This window comes from Pistacia vera, unplaced genomic scaffold (assembly GCF_008641045.1).
Source record: "Pistacia vera cultivar Batoury unplaced genomic scaffold, PisVer_v2 Contig396, whole genome shotgun sequence".
Lineage (NCBI taxonomy): Eukaryota > Viridiplantae > Streptophyta > Magnoliopsida > Sapindales > Anacardiaceae > Pistacia > Pistacia vera.
The window spans coordinates 117,914-134,084 of NW_022196219.1; the positions used below are offsets into that span (position 1 = coordinate 117,914).

The 16,171-nt window shown below is 37.1% G+C and overlaps 2 protein-coding genes and 1 pseudogene across 6 annotated transcripts; 1 reads left to right on the top strand and 2 right to left on the bottom strand.

The window, feature by feature from the left end:
• Positions 1-2,490: 2,490 nt before the first annotated feature.
• On the bottom strand, positions 2,491-3,348 carry LOC116141249 (annotated as a pseudogene).
• A 6,808-nt stretch (positions 3,349-10,156) lies between these two features.
• LOC116141244 (germin-like protein subfamily 1 member 11) lies at positions 10,157-11,151 on the top strand. The gene is made up of 2 exons (XM_031426770.1): positions 10,157-10,283; positions 10,383-11,151. Exons 1-2 carry the CDS (start codon positions 10,160-10,162, stop codon positions 10,931-10,933), a joined length of 675 nt encoding a protein of 224 aa, XP_031282630.1. The 5' UTR covers positions 10,157-10,159; the 3' UTR covers positions 10,934-11,151.
• Positions 10,776-14,510, bottom strand: LOC116141243 (pentatricopeptide repeat-containing protein At5g18390, mitochondrial). 5 transcript variants are annotated; one of them, XM_031426769.1, is made up of 4 exons: positions 14,272-14,510; positions 12,849-14,235; positions 11,253-11,418; positions 10,776-10,917 (listed from the first exon to the last, which is right to left on the bottom strand). In XM_031426769.1, the coding sequence occupies exons 1-2, from the start codon at positions 14,285-14,287 to the stop codon at positions 12,914-12,916; spliced, it is 1,338 nt and encodes a 445-aa protein (XP_031282629.1). In that variant the 5' UTR covers positions 14,288-14,510; the 3' UTR covers positions 10,776-10,917; positions 11,253-11,418; positions 12,849-12,913. The 5 variants fall into 5 exon arrangements, with proteins under 5 accessions (XP_031282629.1, XP_031282627.1, XP_031282624.1 ...); XM_031426767.1 differs by having other exon boundaries at positions 12,849-14,192; positions 14,229-14,510; XM_031426764.1 differs by having other exon boundaries at positions 12,849-14,510.
• Between the last annotated feature and the right edge of the window lie 1,661 nt (positions 14,511-16,171).

Consider the following 16,171-nt stretch of genomic DNA (forward strand, 5'->3'; position numbering starts at 1 on the left):
ATCAGAGTTCTCTGATCACGTGGTCAGATCGCAGATCGTACGCATCAGAGTTCTTCGATCCCGTGGCCAGATTGCATATCGCACATATCGGAGTTCCTTGATGGCATGGTCAGATCGCAGATTGCACGCATCATAATTCTCCGATCGCGTGGCCATATCGTAGATCGCACGCATCAGAGTTCTCCAATCGCGTGGCCATATTGTAGATCGCGTGCTCAGATCATCTTGGTCTTCAGCTTCAGATCATTGATCTTTAGCTCCAGATAGCATGGCAGATCGCACGCTCAGATCGCTGATCTTTAGCTTCAGATCGCTGATCATTAGCTCTCCGATCGCATGGTCAGATTGTTGATTGCACGCTAAGATCGTTTTGATCTTCAACTTCAAATCGCAGATCGCGCGTTCAAGATCATCGAAATCATCCATTTGGGTCATTTAGATCATGCTTCCAAGCGCTTAGATCGTTGATTGATCTCAAGTTCTATGATCAAGCTCCGCGCTTTCTAATTGAGCTCCTTATGATATCAGATCAAGTTTTTTATGCTCTTTGATCGAGCTCCTTATGTTCTCTGATTGAGCTCATAAGCTCGCTTGTTTACTTGAGATCGTGTGCATTAGATTGTTCAGATCACATGCCTCAGACTCTCAGGTCGAGCTCCTCTCAGATCGTGATCAGTTCTCAATTCTTATATTGCAACCAGCTACCAGCGTTAGAAAAAACGCGTAGAAAACTCAAAACAACCTCAAAACATGCTGAAACAGTGGATTTTGGCACCGAAAATGGCCCCAACTAGGAGCTTGGAACAAGTTTTCCGTGGATATCTTACGGGCCCCAAAACTCCTTCCGGATCAAAAGTTATAGCTGTTTTAAGTTGGCTTATCCATGTAAGGCCTCTAAACCGTGTGTTTGGGCTTCTGACATTAGCTCCCTTCAGGGATTCATCTACTGGACGTTTCATGTCAGTTATCAGATCGCGCTCAGCTTCAGATAGCTCCAAGCTCTCAGATCGCAGTCCTAGCTCTCAGCACCCGATCGCGCTAAGTATAGTTCGAGCTCTTCAGTTCAAGACTGCAGCCTATAGTGCAACAGCTATTCAAATCTAAGACATGAGCTTTTGAAATGCAATTATGCACTCCAAAAACTAAGGGGTTTTGTTGTGCCTAAAAAATCGCACTGATGTCAGTACCAATCAATCAGAGTTCAGGAAGACTTTGTGCCATCCAGGAGCTGCCACATCGCCCCAAGACAGAAGAGATACGGCTGTCACCAACCCAGCAGATTCAAGTTTTGTCTATGAGTGGATGAGGACCGCACACCTGTCCCAACTTTATGAAAATAAAAAGAAAAGCATTAAGGAGTAGATCCCCATGCGTCATGACAACTTGCAAAAGCAGTCATTATATTGGCCTAAAAGGTGTATAAATGAGTAGCTCTCTTCACGAAAATGGGGGTTGGACATATGAGAGTTAGACATAGATTTGAGCTTCATTATTTCTCTCTGTAAGCAAAGTATTTCTTCATATTTTTATGTCTTACGGGCAATATCATAGAAATAGTCAAAGAACAATAAAATAACAGTGGATGTATGATTTGCTTTAAGCATCCGAACCACTGTAAAAACCTCTCTTGTCAGTCTATTATTTATGTTTTCTACAACATATATAATCGCAACACTATATTCAAATCTCATGGATCCATCACATATAATTTCTAAGACTCTCTTAACACTTTGCACATACGAGTTGTTAGTGTCCAAAATCAAACATCAACAGTCACAAATGCTACATAAATTTCTAGTCTACGTGTTAGAACCTAGGTCTTTGGTTATATTTGTTTCAATCCATCTGATGTAAATATTGTTTCAAAGTCTTGGAACAATCAATGCACAAAAATAAATAATAAATTTTGCTGGCGTCACCTTTGCCTTTAAAATTAAAAATTAATGCTCTCTTTAAAAATATTATTGATCATTACGAGATCTTTGTAAGATTTAACTTTAATTAACTTTGTCGAAAAATATGGAGGACCCTCCTGAATGTACGTATATTGATAAAATATTATATAGTACCTCCAACGTTATACTAGTTACAGAATATAACAAAGATTTTTGAAAAAGTACTTAGTGATGGTGTTATATATATTAATAGAAAGGCGTGGAAATTTCTTTAATTTTGAGACAAATTAAGGTGAGCAAATTCTAGCTAGGCAGTACTTTTGGCCCTATCTATGGAAAAGTAAAGCAAATTAAAGATCGACTTCCAAAAGAGCAAAAGGAGTTGGACATAAACAGCTGAAAAAACAAATGTATATTAGCTGCAACAGTATATTTGTATGTTATCTGTTATAGAGAGAGATTGGGGCAGAGAATTAAAAATAAATAATTTATAGACACTTTCGACTTTCGAGGTGCATATGAGTATACATGCAATGTCTTTAGTTAATTGACTATAGGATCAGAATAACAATAAGAATTAGGAGATAGGGGCTCATTCAATGCATTCAACGTTTTTCTAATTGCCATCTATCCAGAACTTGGCCTGGAGACCTTTCACAACATTTTTGTCCAACTGGAAGGCCGTGGCGAGAAAACCAGGATCAATGGCAGGATCTGATCCAAATACTGCATTTGCAATTGTAATGACACCGGGATTCTGGCTACTCAAAGTGGCAATGGCAATAGCGTTTATCTTCCCGATGTTGAATTGGAAGTGAATGAGACCAATGGGGAACACGAACACATCACCTTTGTTTAGAACTTTGCTGATAAGTGTGTTATTAGGATTGGATGTGACGAAACCAACAAGAAGAGTACCCTCTAGGACAACAAGAATCTCAGTGGCACGAGGGTGAGTGTGAGGTGGATTTTGGCCATAAGGTGCGAAGTCAATACGGGCTGCTGATATGCCAAAGAGTGTTAGAGTCCTGGGATTTGTTGTACATTTACAGCCGTGACATTTGAACCAACTGGGTTATTAGTGTTTCCAGGCATTTTAACTTAAAATGAGAAATCATCTGCTTTGACAAGCTTTGGGTCCTTGCAGAACTTCCCATTCACAAATACTGCATCAAATAATCACATTATTAATTTTTGTACATTTTCCAGTAACATTATAATAAGTCATAGTGGATGCCATGCAAAAGTAAGATATTGTTATTGCTAATATAAATATATCAATAAAACAGTGAATACACAGAAAAGGTACTATTGAGCACGTACCACCATGCAGGGGGTCGTCGATGGCTACACAGAAGTCCTGAAGAGGACTGGGATCAAATGCAGAGGCAAAAGAGGAAGCCAATGCCAAGAAGACACAAGCCAAAAGAAAGTTTTTCATTGTGATTAGGCCAGATATGAACTCTGTTCTTCAAGGATTAATATTTGCTTGGCGAGTAGTGAGAAATGCTGCAAAGCAGAGCTACTCTATTTATAGTTAGAATTCATTTGTTAATTACAACGAGGAGTCAGTCATCTTTAGCAACTGCCGAGTGCCAACTGAGGGCCGATTCAATCATGTAAATTCTTTCTTCATCAGATGCTTGCGTCAACACATTTTTGACATAGAAGTAGTCTTCTTTCGTATATCTGATGATCTGGTGGTAGACGGTGTATTATTTTTTTTCTTAAAATTGTATTGACTAAGTACTAACATTATCTAGAAGTAAACTTTAAAGCAAATTCTATGTTCCAATAAATTAGATGAACACTTGACCGTCCTTTTAATTAAGGCTATTGAATTTATTGACTGCGTCTTTGAGTACGTATACTCATTTCCTAATACCCATATGTACTATTACTGTTATACAAAATTGTTCAAGTATATTTTACAAGTCCTTTGTGATTGATTTACAAATTTCACATTATGAGTAAAGGAGTTTTCCAGAATCGCAAGAAAAATAAGAAAAACAGAGGAATTGACTACACAATACAAGAACGACTATTTTACACTTAGCCTTTATAACCAAAACGCAGTGTTTTGACACCTGCATAGTATTTTACACTTTTACCCATCCTGAGATTTTACACTTTACAAAGGCAGGCAGGCACAAACTAACTCTTTAACAAGTCTAATTTTCTTCTCAACAATGAGTCCACAGATTTTACGTTGATATGTGGAAGCAGTCAAAATGAAAGAAAAATCGAAAGAGAAGAATCAGTGAGTAAGCTGATTCAGTTGTGCTTTTCATTAACTGAAGAGAGAGCTACAGTTTCTTCTGTTATATAAAGAAGAGTAAAACGGCACCGCATGACAACAAGCTTTTGTGCCTAATTACAAAACTACCCTTTTTCAACATTTGGTCAACATGCCCCCTCAAACCAAGCTACATATATCTGACTAATCTCCTGAAAGCTAGCTATTTAAAAAGCAGTTCTGAACTGAACTTGAAGGCTGAAAAATAAATCTTGATCACAATCAATCTTGAACCAATGCTGAGGCACTTCAATGATACTCCAATATCATACTGCAACGGTCAATCAGCAGAGACACTTCTTAACTCTGTATTTCAAACACCAACATCAAAAACACTTCTTAACTTCTGCATTTCAAATACAAAAATCACGAACATATCTCCTTCGCAACAGCAGTCTGATATTTCAACACCAAAGGCATATCTCCTTCAATCGATCAACTTAAGAACTGATGCTGCAAACCACAAAGCATTTTAACAGCACAGCAGAATACTCATAGCAGACCTGATGCGCAATCACCACTCAGCATACAGAAGAAAACAATCACAGCAGTCTGATATTTCAACACTAAAGACATATCTCCTTCAATCAATCAACTTAAGAACTGGTGCTGCAACACCACACGCATTTTAACACCACAGCAGAATACTCACAGCAAACCTGATTCTGCAACACCACACAGCACACACCATAAAGTTTATTAACTACATTTTGTCTAATGTTTCTTTGTTCTGTTTTACTCTTTGCAGAATCTGGGTTTCAGTCTCTTTGATGAGGAGCCAGAATACTAACCATTGAGAATTAGGATTCCTTATTTTATGCAGAAGTTTCTTTGATATTGAACCATATTTGATTGCAATGAAAATATGACTGTGTTTTAATTCAAAACTGGTGGATATGACTTCAGTTCATGAGTTTCATCAAATTTGTAGTGATGCTGCTTTTGTGATTGTTATGTAAACAACAGCTTGGTTATGATATTGATAAACCTAATTACTGACCGGGAATTTCACGATATTGTATGCAACTTCATTGAATCACAAATTAAATTCATCTGGTAACAATGCTAAACAATTAAACGTTATCCTAACATTACCAGATCAGAACTTCCCTGACAAGATCATAAAAGTAGTCCAACTGCCAAAAATAAGTTTAATAAGATTCCAGAGCAGCTTATTATCATAAAGTTTTCGCATGACTTGAAGGGAAAAAGGACCAGGAAAAACAGAAGCAGTTTCTGAATGTTCAAACGAAACACAGATATATCCAAACAAACAGATACTAAGGTCTCTACTAATGTATTATTATTCAGTACTCTGAAACAGTCCACATATCAAAGGGTGCGGCGCCCGAACAGGACAGTAAGTTTGGATCTTCAGTGATGGGAGATGATTCTCCGCTCCAGCTGCACCACAAAAGATTCTAGAGAAGAAAAATACTAATTCCGATTTTTAACATGATTTGTTTTGGTGACCAGGTGTCTGAGTCAGCTTGCACACACACTCAACTAATCCCTCTAGGCCCTGAAGGAACAATCGGATAAATCTCCTCAGTTGCCATCCCTATTAGTGCATAGGAGAACTCAAATTTAAAACCCATGTAGATCTTTTTGCTCTTTATATCAGGCACTCAATGCTAAAATTTTCCTTGATTATATAATAAGGAAGAAATAGAGACCAAAAACTGTTCAGATTTTTCATTCCTTAAATTTTTACGTCAGACAGAATGGCATGATCTCACAAACCAAGACTCTCTCATTCACAAGTCCACACAGGAAGTCTTCACATCTTTATTACCAAATTTGCCATTATTCAACTAAATGCCAAACAAAGTGAGAAGAGACACTGAAGTTTTATAATTTGGAAGTCAAGGTTATGACATGAAGAACAATGAAAATCTATTTGGGAAAGAAGATGTACAACCGGCGTGACTGCAATCTTCTTCATACAACGATAATGCCGCAATAATGATGGAATTCTTAACAGAATAATAATGAAATTTCAAAACCAAAATATTGCAAATCAATTTGACAAAACCACCAGTTGAGCATATTCATTTAAAAGATCAAATGAAATTCTATGCAAAATACCTGTTATACATGGTTTTCCTACAAATATTTATTCTACTTCCTATAATTACGTGAGTTGTTAAGTCAATTGCAAATTTGCAAAAAAGTAAAAATGATATACCAAAAGAAGTAAAAGCTAAAGCACAAATTAGCTTCCAGTAACAGCTATATAAGAGAGATAAACTGAATCAGTAATTCATTGAGAAAACGTACATATGATTTTCTATATATTGTACAGATAACTACATGACAAGTGCTATAAAAGTAAAATTTGCAAAACGAGAACAATAATAGGAAATTACTACATGAATTAACTACTTTACACAAAATAAATCATTCGCATCAATCTTGAGCCCAATAGCGTACACGAAAATGTAGATCCATCTGAAAGTTATGTTAATACAAAGCAAAGATGAGAAATGCATAAGAAAATTCGGTGGTTACCGCCAGAATTCTGTCAGGATTTGAAATCCATCGTTTTCGTTAATAAATATGAAATACTCACGTTTTTTTGGTATAACTCCCTTCTTTAATTATTTCTTTCTCTGGGGTCTATTGCCACACAGCTAGAAGCTTGCTACTCTTTCATGTTTAGATGAATTCATGTTTTATCTTCGTGCACTTTTAGCCCATGTGAGATACGAAAATTCAATGATAATTCCATGTGAAAAAATGTATATACTTAGGCATTACATTAAACAACAATTAAATAATGAGCTGCTGTCGAAGAATTAATCATCAATTGCTGTAGCTTTGAAGGGAAACACTCAAACAGGCTCCCTCACTTCCACTATAAATACAGTTTCCTCATGCAAGATATCTCACACATCCAACCAATGCAGTAGCACATTCAAAAGAATTAAACTAGCCTACACAATTAACTATGAAAACTGTTCATTTCCTGTAGCTTTTGTTCTCTTAGTTCGGCTTCACCACTGGCCTTTGCCTCAGACCTTGGCCCTCTTCAGGACTCTGTGTAGCAATCAACAACACCGGAATGGCGGTGTGTATGATCTTAAATTCTGTAACAATTAATCATATACGTGTCTGCTACTTAACACATTTTTGACTAGTTTTTTTTTTTTTTTTTTTCTCTCATGTAGTGTTTGTAAGGGAAGTTCTGCAAGGACCCAAGCTTGTATTGCAGATGACTTCGTCTTTCAAGGGCTTAACATTCCAAGACCCATAAAAAATCCAGTGGTACAACAGTCAGCCTTTTAAATGTTGAGCAATTCCCAGGACTCAACACTCTTGGCGTAGCCTAGCTCGATTGATTTTGCACCAAATGGTGGCGAAAACCACCACACCTTCACCCTCGAGCATCAGAATCTTTCTGTCCTGGAGGGCACTTTTAGCTGGATTTGTCACATCGTTCCCAGACATAAAAATCTTCACAAAGTCCTCAACAAGGGAGACATATTTGTCTTCCCGCAAGGAAAATTCACTTCCAAGTGAACTTAGGCAAAACTAATGCAGTCGGCTTTGCTTTTTTTGAAAGCCAGAACCCTGGTATCATTAGAGTAGCCGATGCAGCTTTGGATCGAATCACCCATTAATCCTTTCATTCTGGCTAGGGCATTCCAACTGGATCCAAATGTGGTGAAAAATCTTAAGTAAAGTTCGGGATAACAATTAGTCTGCAGTAAGATATAAGTAATAAGAAGTCATAAAGTAGTTGATTGTGATCTGTATTAATAAGATGTTCCTTATCATGGTTTACCCGATAATAAAGGGCTGCTACCTGCTGAGATTGCAATTCTGTTGATAGTCACTGTGATATGAAGTTGATGTTTACCAATAAAGTTTGCTTATCTCTCATAACAAAAAAAAGCTCATAAAGTAGTTGATTGTGATATGAAGTTTAAAAACAAAAAGCTCAACAATAAATACTGTAACAGTACACCAAACCCTTCTAACCTCTGACTGCATTGTCTCTCATAACAGGGCTAATGCTACAATAATCATGGTTAAAGACTCACATAAATCTTCTCCAATCTAATTGATTCTCACGATGAATTTCATCTAAAAACAATACAGTCTGAGTAGAGAAAGAAAAGAGAGAAAAGAGAGAGAGGAAGAAGAGAAGGAGAGGAACAAGAAAAGAAAAAAGGGAGAGAAAGATGAAACTGAGAACAGAGAGAGAGGAGAGAAGAGGGCGGCGGAGGTGGCTGGAAAAGTGGCCGCCGTCGAGCAAAACTCCGGTGATCGGAGAGTGGAGGAAGATAAAGCTTAAAATTTCCCTCTTTGATGAGTTTTAAAACATAGAGTCTTGAGTAAAGATTGTCATCTCCACTTCTCCACCAAATAATTTTCATCCCCAACGTACATACTCCTATCAATCAAAAAATTTCAAAAATAAAATATTACAAATCACCGGTTGAGCATATTCATTTAAAAGATCATAATGAAATTCTTATACAAATTAATATACCTGTTATACATTGGTTCTCGTACAAATATTTATTTTACTTCCTATTAATTAATTGTAGTTTGATATGTCAATTTCAAATTTGCAATAAAAATAAAAGTGACTATACCAAAAGAAGGAAAAACTAAAGCACAAATTAGCTTCCAATGACAGCTACACAGAGATAAATTGAACAAGTAATTCACTGAGAAAATGTGATGATTTTCTATATGTTGTACTAACAACTACATGACAAGTGTACATAAACTACCACTGGATGGCTAATCTAACATAGTTTCCCAAGTTCGTATCCCCTTGATGATAAAAGAGTAAGAAGAGAATTTAACATGGTTTTCCAAGTTTGAGTCCCCATGACCCCTAATAAGAGTAACTACTATAGTTCTTACTTAACCGGTAGTGTTAGGGTCTCAAATGATTAGGTGAGATTCGTGCAAACTAGCCTGAACACCCTTAATCATCAATAAAAAAAAAAAGTATATAAGTAAAATTTACAAATGTTGTCAATATATACGATAATAACTAATAGGAAATTAACTTACATGAATTAACTAACTTTTCATAATAAAATAAATCACTCGCATCAATCTTGAACCCAAAAGCAGGCCCTCCTTCTATTGTCAACTCTTGTGGATAATAGATGCTGTTATAGTTAGCAACTGTACTAAACGAACTAATCATCTCCTGAAAGCTACTTTAATATATAAGTAAAGATGAGAAATGCATTAGAAACTTCGGTGGTTTACTGCCCAGAATTCTCTCAGGATTTGACATCCATCACTTTCGTTTAACAAATATGGAACTACTCATGCTTTTGGTATAACTCCCCTCTTTTATTATTTATTTCTCTGGGGTCTATTGCCACACAGCTAGCTAACTAGCTCGCTACCCATTTCAACACAGCTAGCTAGGTTGCTACCATTTCAACACAGTTCGAGATAATTCAAACAAAAACAAAAATATATTTTTTTTTTTTAAACTTCCACTCTGCGGAACAAATTGTGCTTTCAAATTGCTCCATAGAGTGGAATTTGAAAAGAAACATAAAATTTTGATGAATACATGTAACATAATCTATTTCAGTCGCCACACAAGAGTCAGAAAGGTTAAAGAGTATTTCAGTAACCCCAGCTAAACAATCTAGATTTATGAATTCATGTTTTATCTTCATGCACTTTTAGCCCACGTGAGATAATAAAATTCAGTGATCAATTCTATGTCAAAAAAAATGTACTATACTTAAGCGTGTACTAATTAAACAACAATTAAATAAGGAGCTGCTTGCAGTTGTTGAAGAATTTTGGGTCATTGCAAGACTTTTTCATCATCAATTGCTTGAAGCTTGAAGGGAAACACTCAACATAGGCTCAGTCACTTCCACTATAAATACACATTTCTTCATGCAAGATATCTCACACATAATCCAACCAATGCAGTAGCACATTCAGAAGAATTAAACCATCCTAAATAATAACTATGAAAACTGTTCATTTCCTCGTAGCTTTTGTTCTCTTAGCTTCAGCTTCACCACTGGCCCTCGCGTCAGACCCTAGCCCTCTTCAGGACTTTTGTGTTGGAATCAACAACACCGGGAATGGCGGTGTGTATGCTCTTAATTTCTGTAACAATTAATCATACAAGTTTCTGCTACTTGACACATTATTTTGACTAGTATTTTCTATTTTATTTTTTCATGCAGTGTTTGTGAATGGGAAGTTCTGCAAGGACCCAGGGCTTGTAATTGCAAACGACTTCTTCTTTCAAGGGCTTAACATTCCAAGACCCACAAACAATCAAGTTGGTTCAACAGTCACCCTTATAAATGTTGAGCAATTCCTAGGACTCAACACTCTTGGCGTAGCCATAGCTCGAATTGATTATGCACCAAATGGTGGCGAAAACCCACCACACAGTCACCCTCGAGCATCAGAAATCCTTCTAGTCATGCAGGGCACTCTTTTTGTTGGATTTGTCACATCGAACCCAAATAATACACTCTTCTCAAAAGTCCTAAACCAGGGAGACCTATTTGTCTTCCCACAAGGAATGATTCACTTCCAAGTGAACTTAGGCAGAACTAATGCAGTCGCCTTTGCTTCTTTTGGCAGCCAGAACCCTGGTCTCATTACAGTAGCCAATGCAGTATTCGGATCGAATCCACGCATTAATCCTTTCATTCTGGCCAGGGCATTCCAGCTGAATCCGAATGTGGTGAAAAATCTTCAAGCAAAGTTCTGGAATAACAATTAAGTATGCATAAGATATATAAGTACTAAGAAGTCATAAAGTAGTTGATTGTGATCTGTATTATGAGATATTCCTTATCAAGGTTTTCCCAGTAATAAAGAGGCTGCAACCGTCTGAGATTGCAGTTCTATTGATAGTCACTGTGATATGAAGTTTGATGTTTACTAAAAAAGTTCGCTCATCTCATATGGCTGTGGAAATTGAAAATACTAAAGAAACCCACTTTTTTCTTTTAAGCAAAGTGATACTAGTACTACTCCTATAAAACAGTATTCTTTCTCATTCTCATATAACAAATGACATGATAAGTTAAGTTGATTACCACATCATATAGAAAGGGCATGTCATTCACTGCTTTATTTAATTATTTAGTAGACACAGAAGTCCATTTTGATTTGAAGACTGATGGCAAAGTCAACTATATATTCAGGAAATTGATAACAAGGACCTTGTAATCTGTTATCCAAATGACCAGTCCTTCCTGTTTACTGCAGAGCAAATAAAAGAGAATTGAGTCATTTCTACACAATACATTTATTTATTTATATATCTTCTACTAGTAACACATACTGAGACTAAGTTCCATTTGTACCAAAAGATAGAAATATAAGGTCATTGTAAATGTAATCAAAATTAATTTCTATGAACTTTTTAATCGTATCTGTGTAGCTATTGAAATCAATTTCCTACAATAGCAAGTCACAAACACAAAAGAAAAAAAAAACAGAGGCTGCTCCAGGGTCAAGTGTGAAGAGTATTCGCACACACATTAAGATAATTTTTTACTTGATTACTAAGGAAAGAAACAAAGACAAACTATTAGAATTGCATTGCTATTCAGAAATTTTATTCCTTAAAGATTCCACTTCAGACAAAGTGGCATAATCTCCCAAGCTGAGTATATTCTTGTTAACACGTTCCAGCAACAAGTCATCAACAACTAAATAACCAAATTTTTCCCTATTCAACTAAATACCAAAGGAAGTGAGAACAAGGCACTAAAGTTACTGCCTTGTAAAAGATATAAGAAAAAAAAAATTTTGCTTATTTCAAATTAGTGATGCCACAGTTGAGTGGGTACTCAACCAAAGAGCAAAAGAGCAGTAGAATTACTAGAGAGTTTATAGAACAATATGTAATGACCAAAAGTAGATTTATTTGCAAGTCACAGGATATTACACTAAGAACACTGTAAGTATATCGGGCAAAAAGGTTATACATCAGGCAATAGATAACTTTGGAAACAAAAAGCTCAACAATAAATACTTTAACAGTACACCAAACCCTTCTAACCTCTGACTGCATTATCTCTCATAACAGGACTAGTGCTACAATAATCATGGGTAAAGACTCACATAAATCTTTTCCAATCTAATTGACTCTCACAACGAATTCCATCTAAAAACAATACAGTCTGAGTAAAGACTGTCATCCACCAAATTATTGCGTTCCCAAGTACATACTCTATCAATCAAAAAACTTAATCATTTTGACTGAATCACCAGTTGAGCATATTTGTTTAAAGCATAGTGAAATTCTTGTACAATATACACACTAGGAAAAAAAAGCTTCATAAACATAACACCAGTTTTACATTGGTTCTCCAACAAAGATTCATTCTGCTTCCTCCTGATTATACTGCAGTTCGATATGGCTATCAAAAATTTGCAATAAAGGAAAAAAATTACTTTAACAAAGGAATTGGAAACTAAAGCACAAATTACGGAGAGAGCAAAACTGAGATAAATTGAACTTGAACTAGTAGTTCATCAAGAAAATGTGATATTTTACACTATGCTGTACTAAGAACCACATGACAAGTGTATGAGCAAAATTTATAAATGTTGTTAATACGTGAACAATAAATAAGCAACCAACTTACACAAATCAGCTAGTTGTTCATAAAGAAATGACTCACATCATTCTTGAGCCCAAATGGCATACAATAAAAGGCATCGTCCTTCAATAGCCATTCCACACACATCAAACAGACCGAATAGACACCTCCAACTGCTCTATCTTCTGAGCCAGATCATGCTTCCCACAATTCTTCAAACCATCAGTAACCATATCAAAGCACCTAGAAATCGGTGTCAACCCTATCTCAGTCATCTCCACCAAATAATTTGCCGCATCCACAAACTTCCCCCCACGACCACACATTGTTATCAACATTGTATAAACCGGCCTATTGGGTGGATGCCCTTTGATTTTCATCTCGCTAAAAAAACAAAACCCATCGTCAAACTGCCCCCTCCTAAACATGCCCTTAATTATTGGAGCATACAAGCTCGGAAATGGCTTGTGACCATCCTCAACCAAGTTATTCAACAATCTAAAAGCTTCATCAATCATACCTATTTTCGAAACTGCAGGAATCAAGATCTTATACGTATTTATATCCACACATAAACCTAATCTACACGCATTATAATACATATCAACACAAAACTCAACCTCCCCAGATTTACAAATCGTCTCAATTAATGAATTAAATGTCTCTATATCAGGTAAAAATCCTTGTTTAATCATTTTACTCACCATTTGCTTTGCAGACTCCAAATACCCGGCATTCAACAACCCTTGAATCAACAAATCACGCCCTCTAACGGGCGGATTAAACCCTTTATCACTCATCTCCTGTAAAAACTCTTGAGCCTCCCTCAATTTCCCAGAAGAACACCAAGCATTCACAAGAATCATATAAGTCCTCTTGTCAGGCACAACCCCTTTTCTCACCATCCTCCTAATCAACGCATAAGCTCCATGAAACAACTTGACCTCACACAAAGCAAACAACAAAGAATTGTACAAAGCAACAGACTTTTCACAGTTAAAAACCTCAGACTTGTTAAAAATCTCCACAGCATTATCAACCAACCCATGTTTACCAAACTCTTCAACAACAAAACAAAGGGTTTCAGAACTGAGAGAAAGATGAGATTTTTTCATGAGTTCAAAAATTTTCCACATGGATTGGTAGCGTTTATGATGGGCCAGGGTTTTGATGAGCTGTTCGAATTCAAGGGAGGTGGGGGAATAGTGGGCCCGGGCCCAGGTGAAGAAGCGGAGGGACTCAGAGGGGGAGGTGAAGCAGGCGCGGAGGACGCGGAAGACGAGCTCGGAGGTGAGGGTGAGATTGAGTTTGGAGAGGGTGCGTTCAGGGTAGATGTCATGGCGGACAATGTTGGCGACGTGATTGATGGCGGCAAAGTAGTCGTCTTTGGAGGGTTTGAAGGCGGTGGAGGTCGTGGTGGCGAGGGTTTTGAGGGAGTGGATGAGGGGGTTCTGGGTGCGGGTTTTGAGGGAGTGGATGAGGGGGTTCTGGGTGCGGGTTTTGAAGAGGGAAGTGAGCATTTTGTGAGTTTGATACTGAAAAAAGTTTGCGATTAAGGGGAAGAAGAAGAAGAAGAGATATCAAATTTGGCAATTGTTTTTGTTGTCGCCTATGGGTGTTTCAGCCAAGGCTTCGGTAGATATTCTTGGGCACACTTACCAAATCATTGAGCTCTCGTAAACAAAATGTTTTTTCTTCGTGTGGGATAATTTTTCAGGAAAAGAGAATCAAAGTACTGTATTATTTTTTTGATAGAGGGAGAAACTCCATAGAGGGTTTTATATGGCTTCAAGCCTCCTTGCTAAGTGGCGAGTTAAGAGCATGCGAGTTACCTATCGCTTAGCGCCTTTGAACTCCAAAGTCATCTGCTATAATGTTGACCTCCAAAGTCATCTGCTATAATGTTAGGAGGGGCATTGTAGGCGTCGGTATCTGTTTCGCGGACACTAAACTGTATGATAATATCCAGGTCAAGGAAGATATGTGAACCTCTTTGTATCGGATGATTAACACCGATTGTCGGTGTCATTCAGCTGCCATTCCACACAGCAATGCTAGCTAGCGATGTCATCCTACCGCTATTGCCATTCCTCGGCAACCGCACTTATTATAGTTAACCTCAGATCATGGCAGAGGGAGAGCTTAGGACACTTGGTATTCTTTGAGCCTTGTTAGACGTGTAAATTTCCTATCTTACTCTTTGTTCCGTTTTAGCTCTCATAACCGTTTTTAAGGTGAATGTCAAGTTAAAACCAATGTTTTAAAACCCGGCTAGACCCGGTTGCTTGACCCAGTTCAACCGAGACTTGAATCCTTCGTCAAGTAGAGTTACAAATTTTTCTATTCATTGAAAACCTTAAAAATTAGGACATTAATCTATAAACAATTGAATACTGGAATGTTAGAGTTTTTGAAAAGAAATGGCCGATAAGTGCAATAGTGCTAACGATGTCGATTTCCGGTGAATGAATTGATCGAAAATCTCAAAATAATGTCGCAAAAAAAAGTCTGTTGTCATCAACAATTGCGAGGGCGAATGGGGAAGAGGTAAGATTGGTTTTAATCAAGAGATTAAGGAGAGTGTTGTCGTAACCGAAAATAAGCCCTATTTGTTGATATTGATGATGGTGTTTAAGGTGTTTAACTTATAAGAATTTTTAAAGGTATTTTTGTTAAATTTCAAACACTGAGACACCGGTTTGACTGTCAGTCAAACAGGTTAAACCTATCAACCGGGGTCCCCAGGTTTCACCCCGAATTGGAATTTAAAACATTGGTTAAAATTGTTTCATCCTTCAGGTGTTCCTGTGTTTAATGTTTAAGTAAACATTATTCACTGATAGTAATCGAAATTTGCGCTTATACAGCCCAACTAAAGAGTAAAGACTTCTTTGTTTATAATAGATTAGGGTTATGATTTTTTTTTAATTTTTTTTTTAAGGATTGATTGGGGTTTGTTGTTATATTTTTGCGGAAACTATTTACACCTACCCAAGGTTGAGCGAAACGATAGATTGGTACCCAAAAGGTTTCAAAAAGACAAACAAGTACCTTCAGTTAGTGAAAAGACTAGAATGCCCTTTGAGAAATATTAGTCTATTTTTTTAATTACTTTTAGACCCCTTAAGCTTATTAATTCCAACAAATACCACCCAAAAAAAGTTTAAAAATTAACAAAAACACCCCCACCCACCCATATTTGCCAGATTCCGACGACCACCGCCAGTGGTAGCCGAAATCTGTCACAACGGTCTACGCCACCACCAAAAATGATCGGTAACTCACCGATCTGGCCTTTTCCGACCAGATCCACCACGAATATGGTCAGAAAAGGCCAGATCTAGCCGTCAACGGCCGTAACACTCTATCTTTGACCGTCGTTGTCTGTCAACAATGGCCAAGAT

What these genes read in the sequence shown, in the direction of transcription:
- LOC116141244 (XM_031426770.1), top strand. Translation starts at nt 10,160, where the DNA reads ATGAAAACTGTTCATTTCCTCGTAGCTTTTGTTCTCTTAGCTTCAGCT. An exon ending in CAACAACACCGGGAATGGCG is followed by an intron (nt 10,284 to 10,382) that starts GTGTGTATGCTC and finishes TTTTTCATGCAG; the next exon opens with TGTTTGTGAATGGGAAGTTC.
- LOC116141243 (XM_031426764.1), bottom strand. Translation starts at nt 14,287, where the DNA reads ATGCTCACTTCCCTCTTCAAAACCCGCACCCAGAACCCCCTCATCCAC.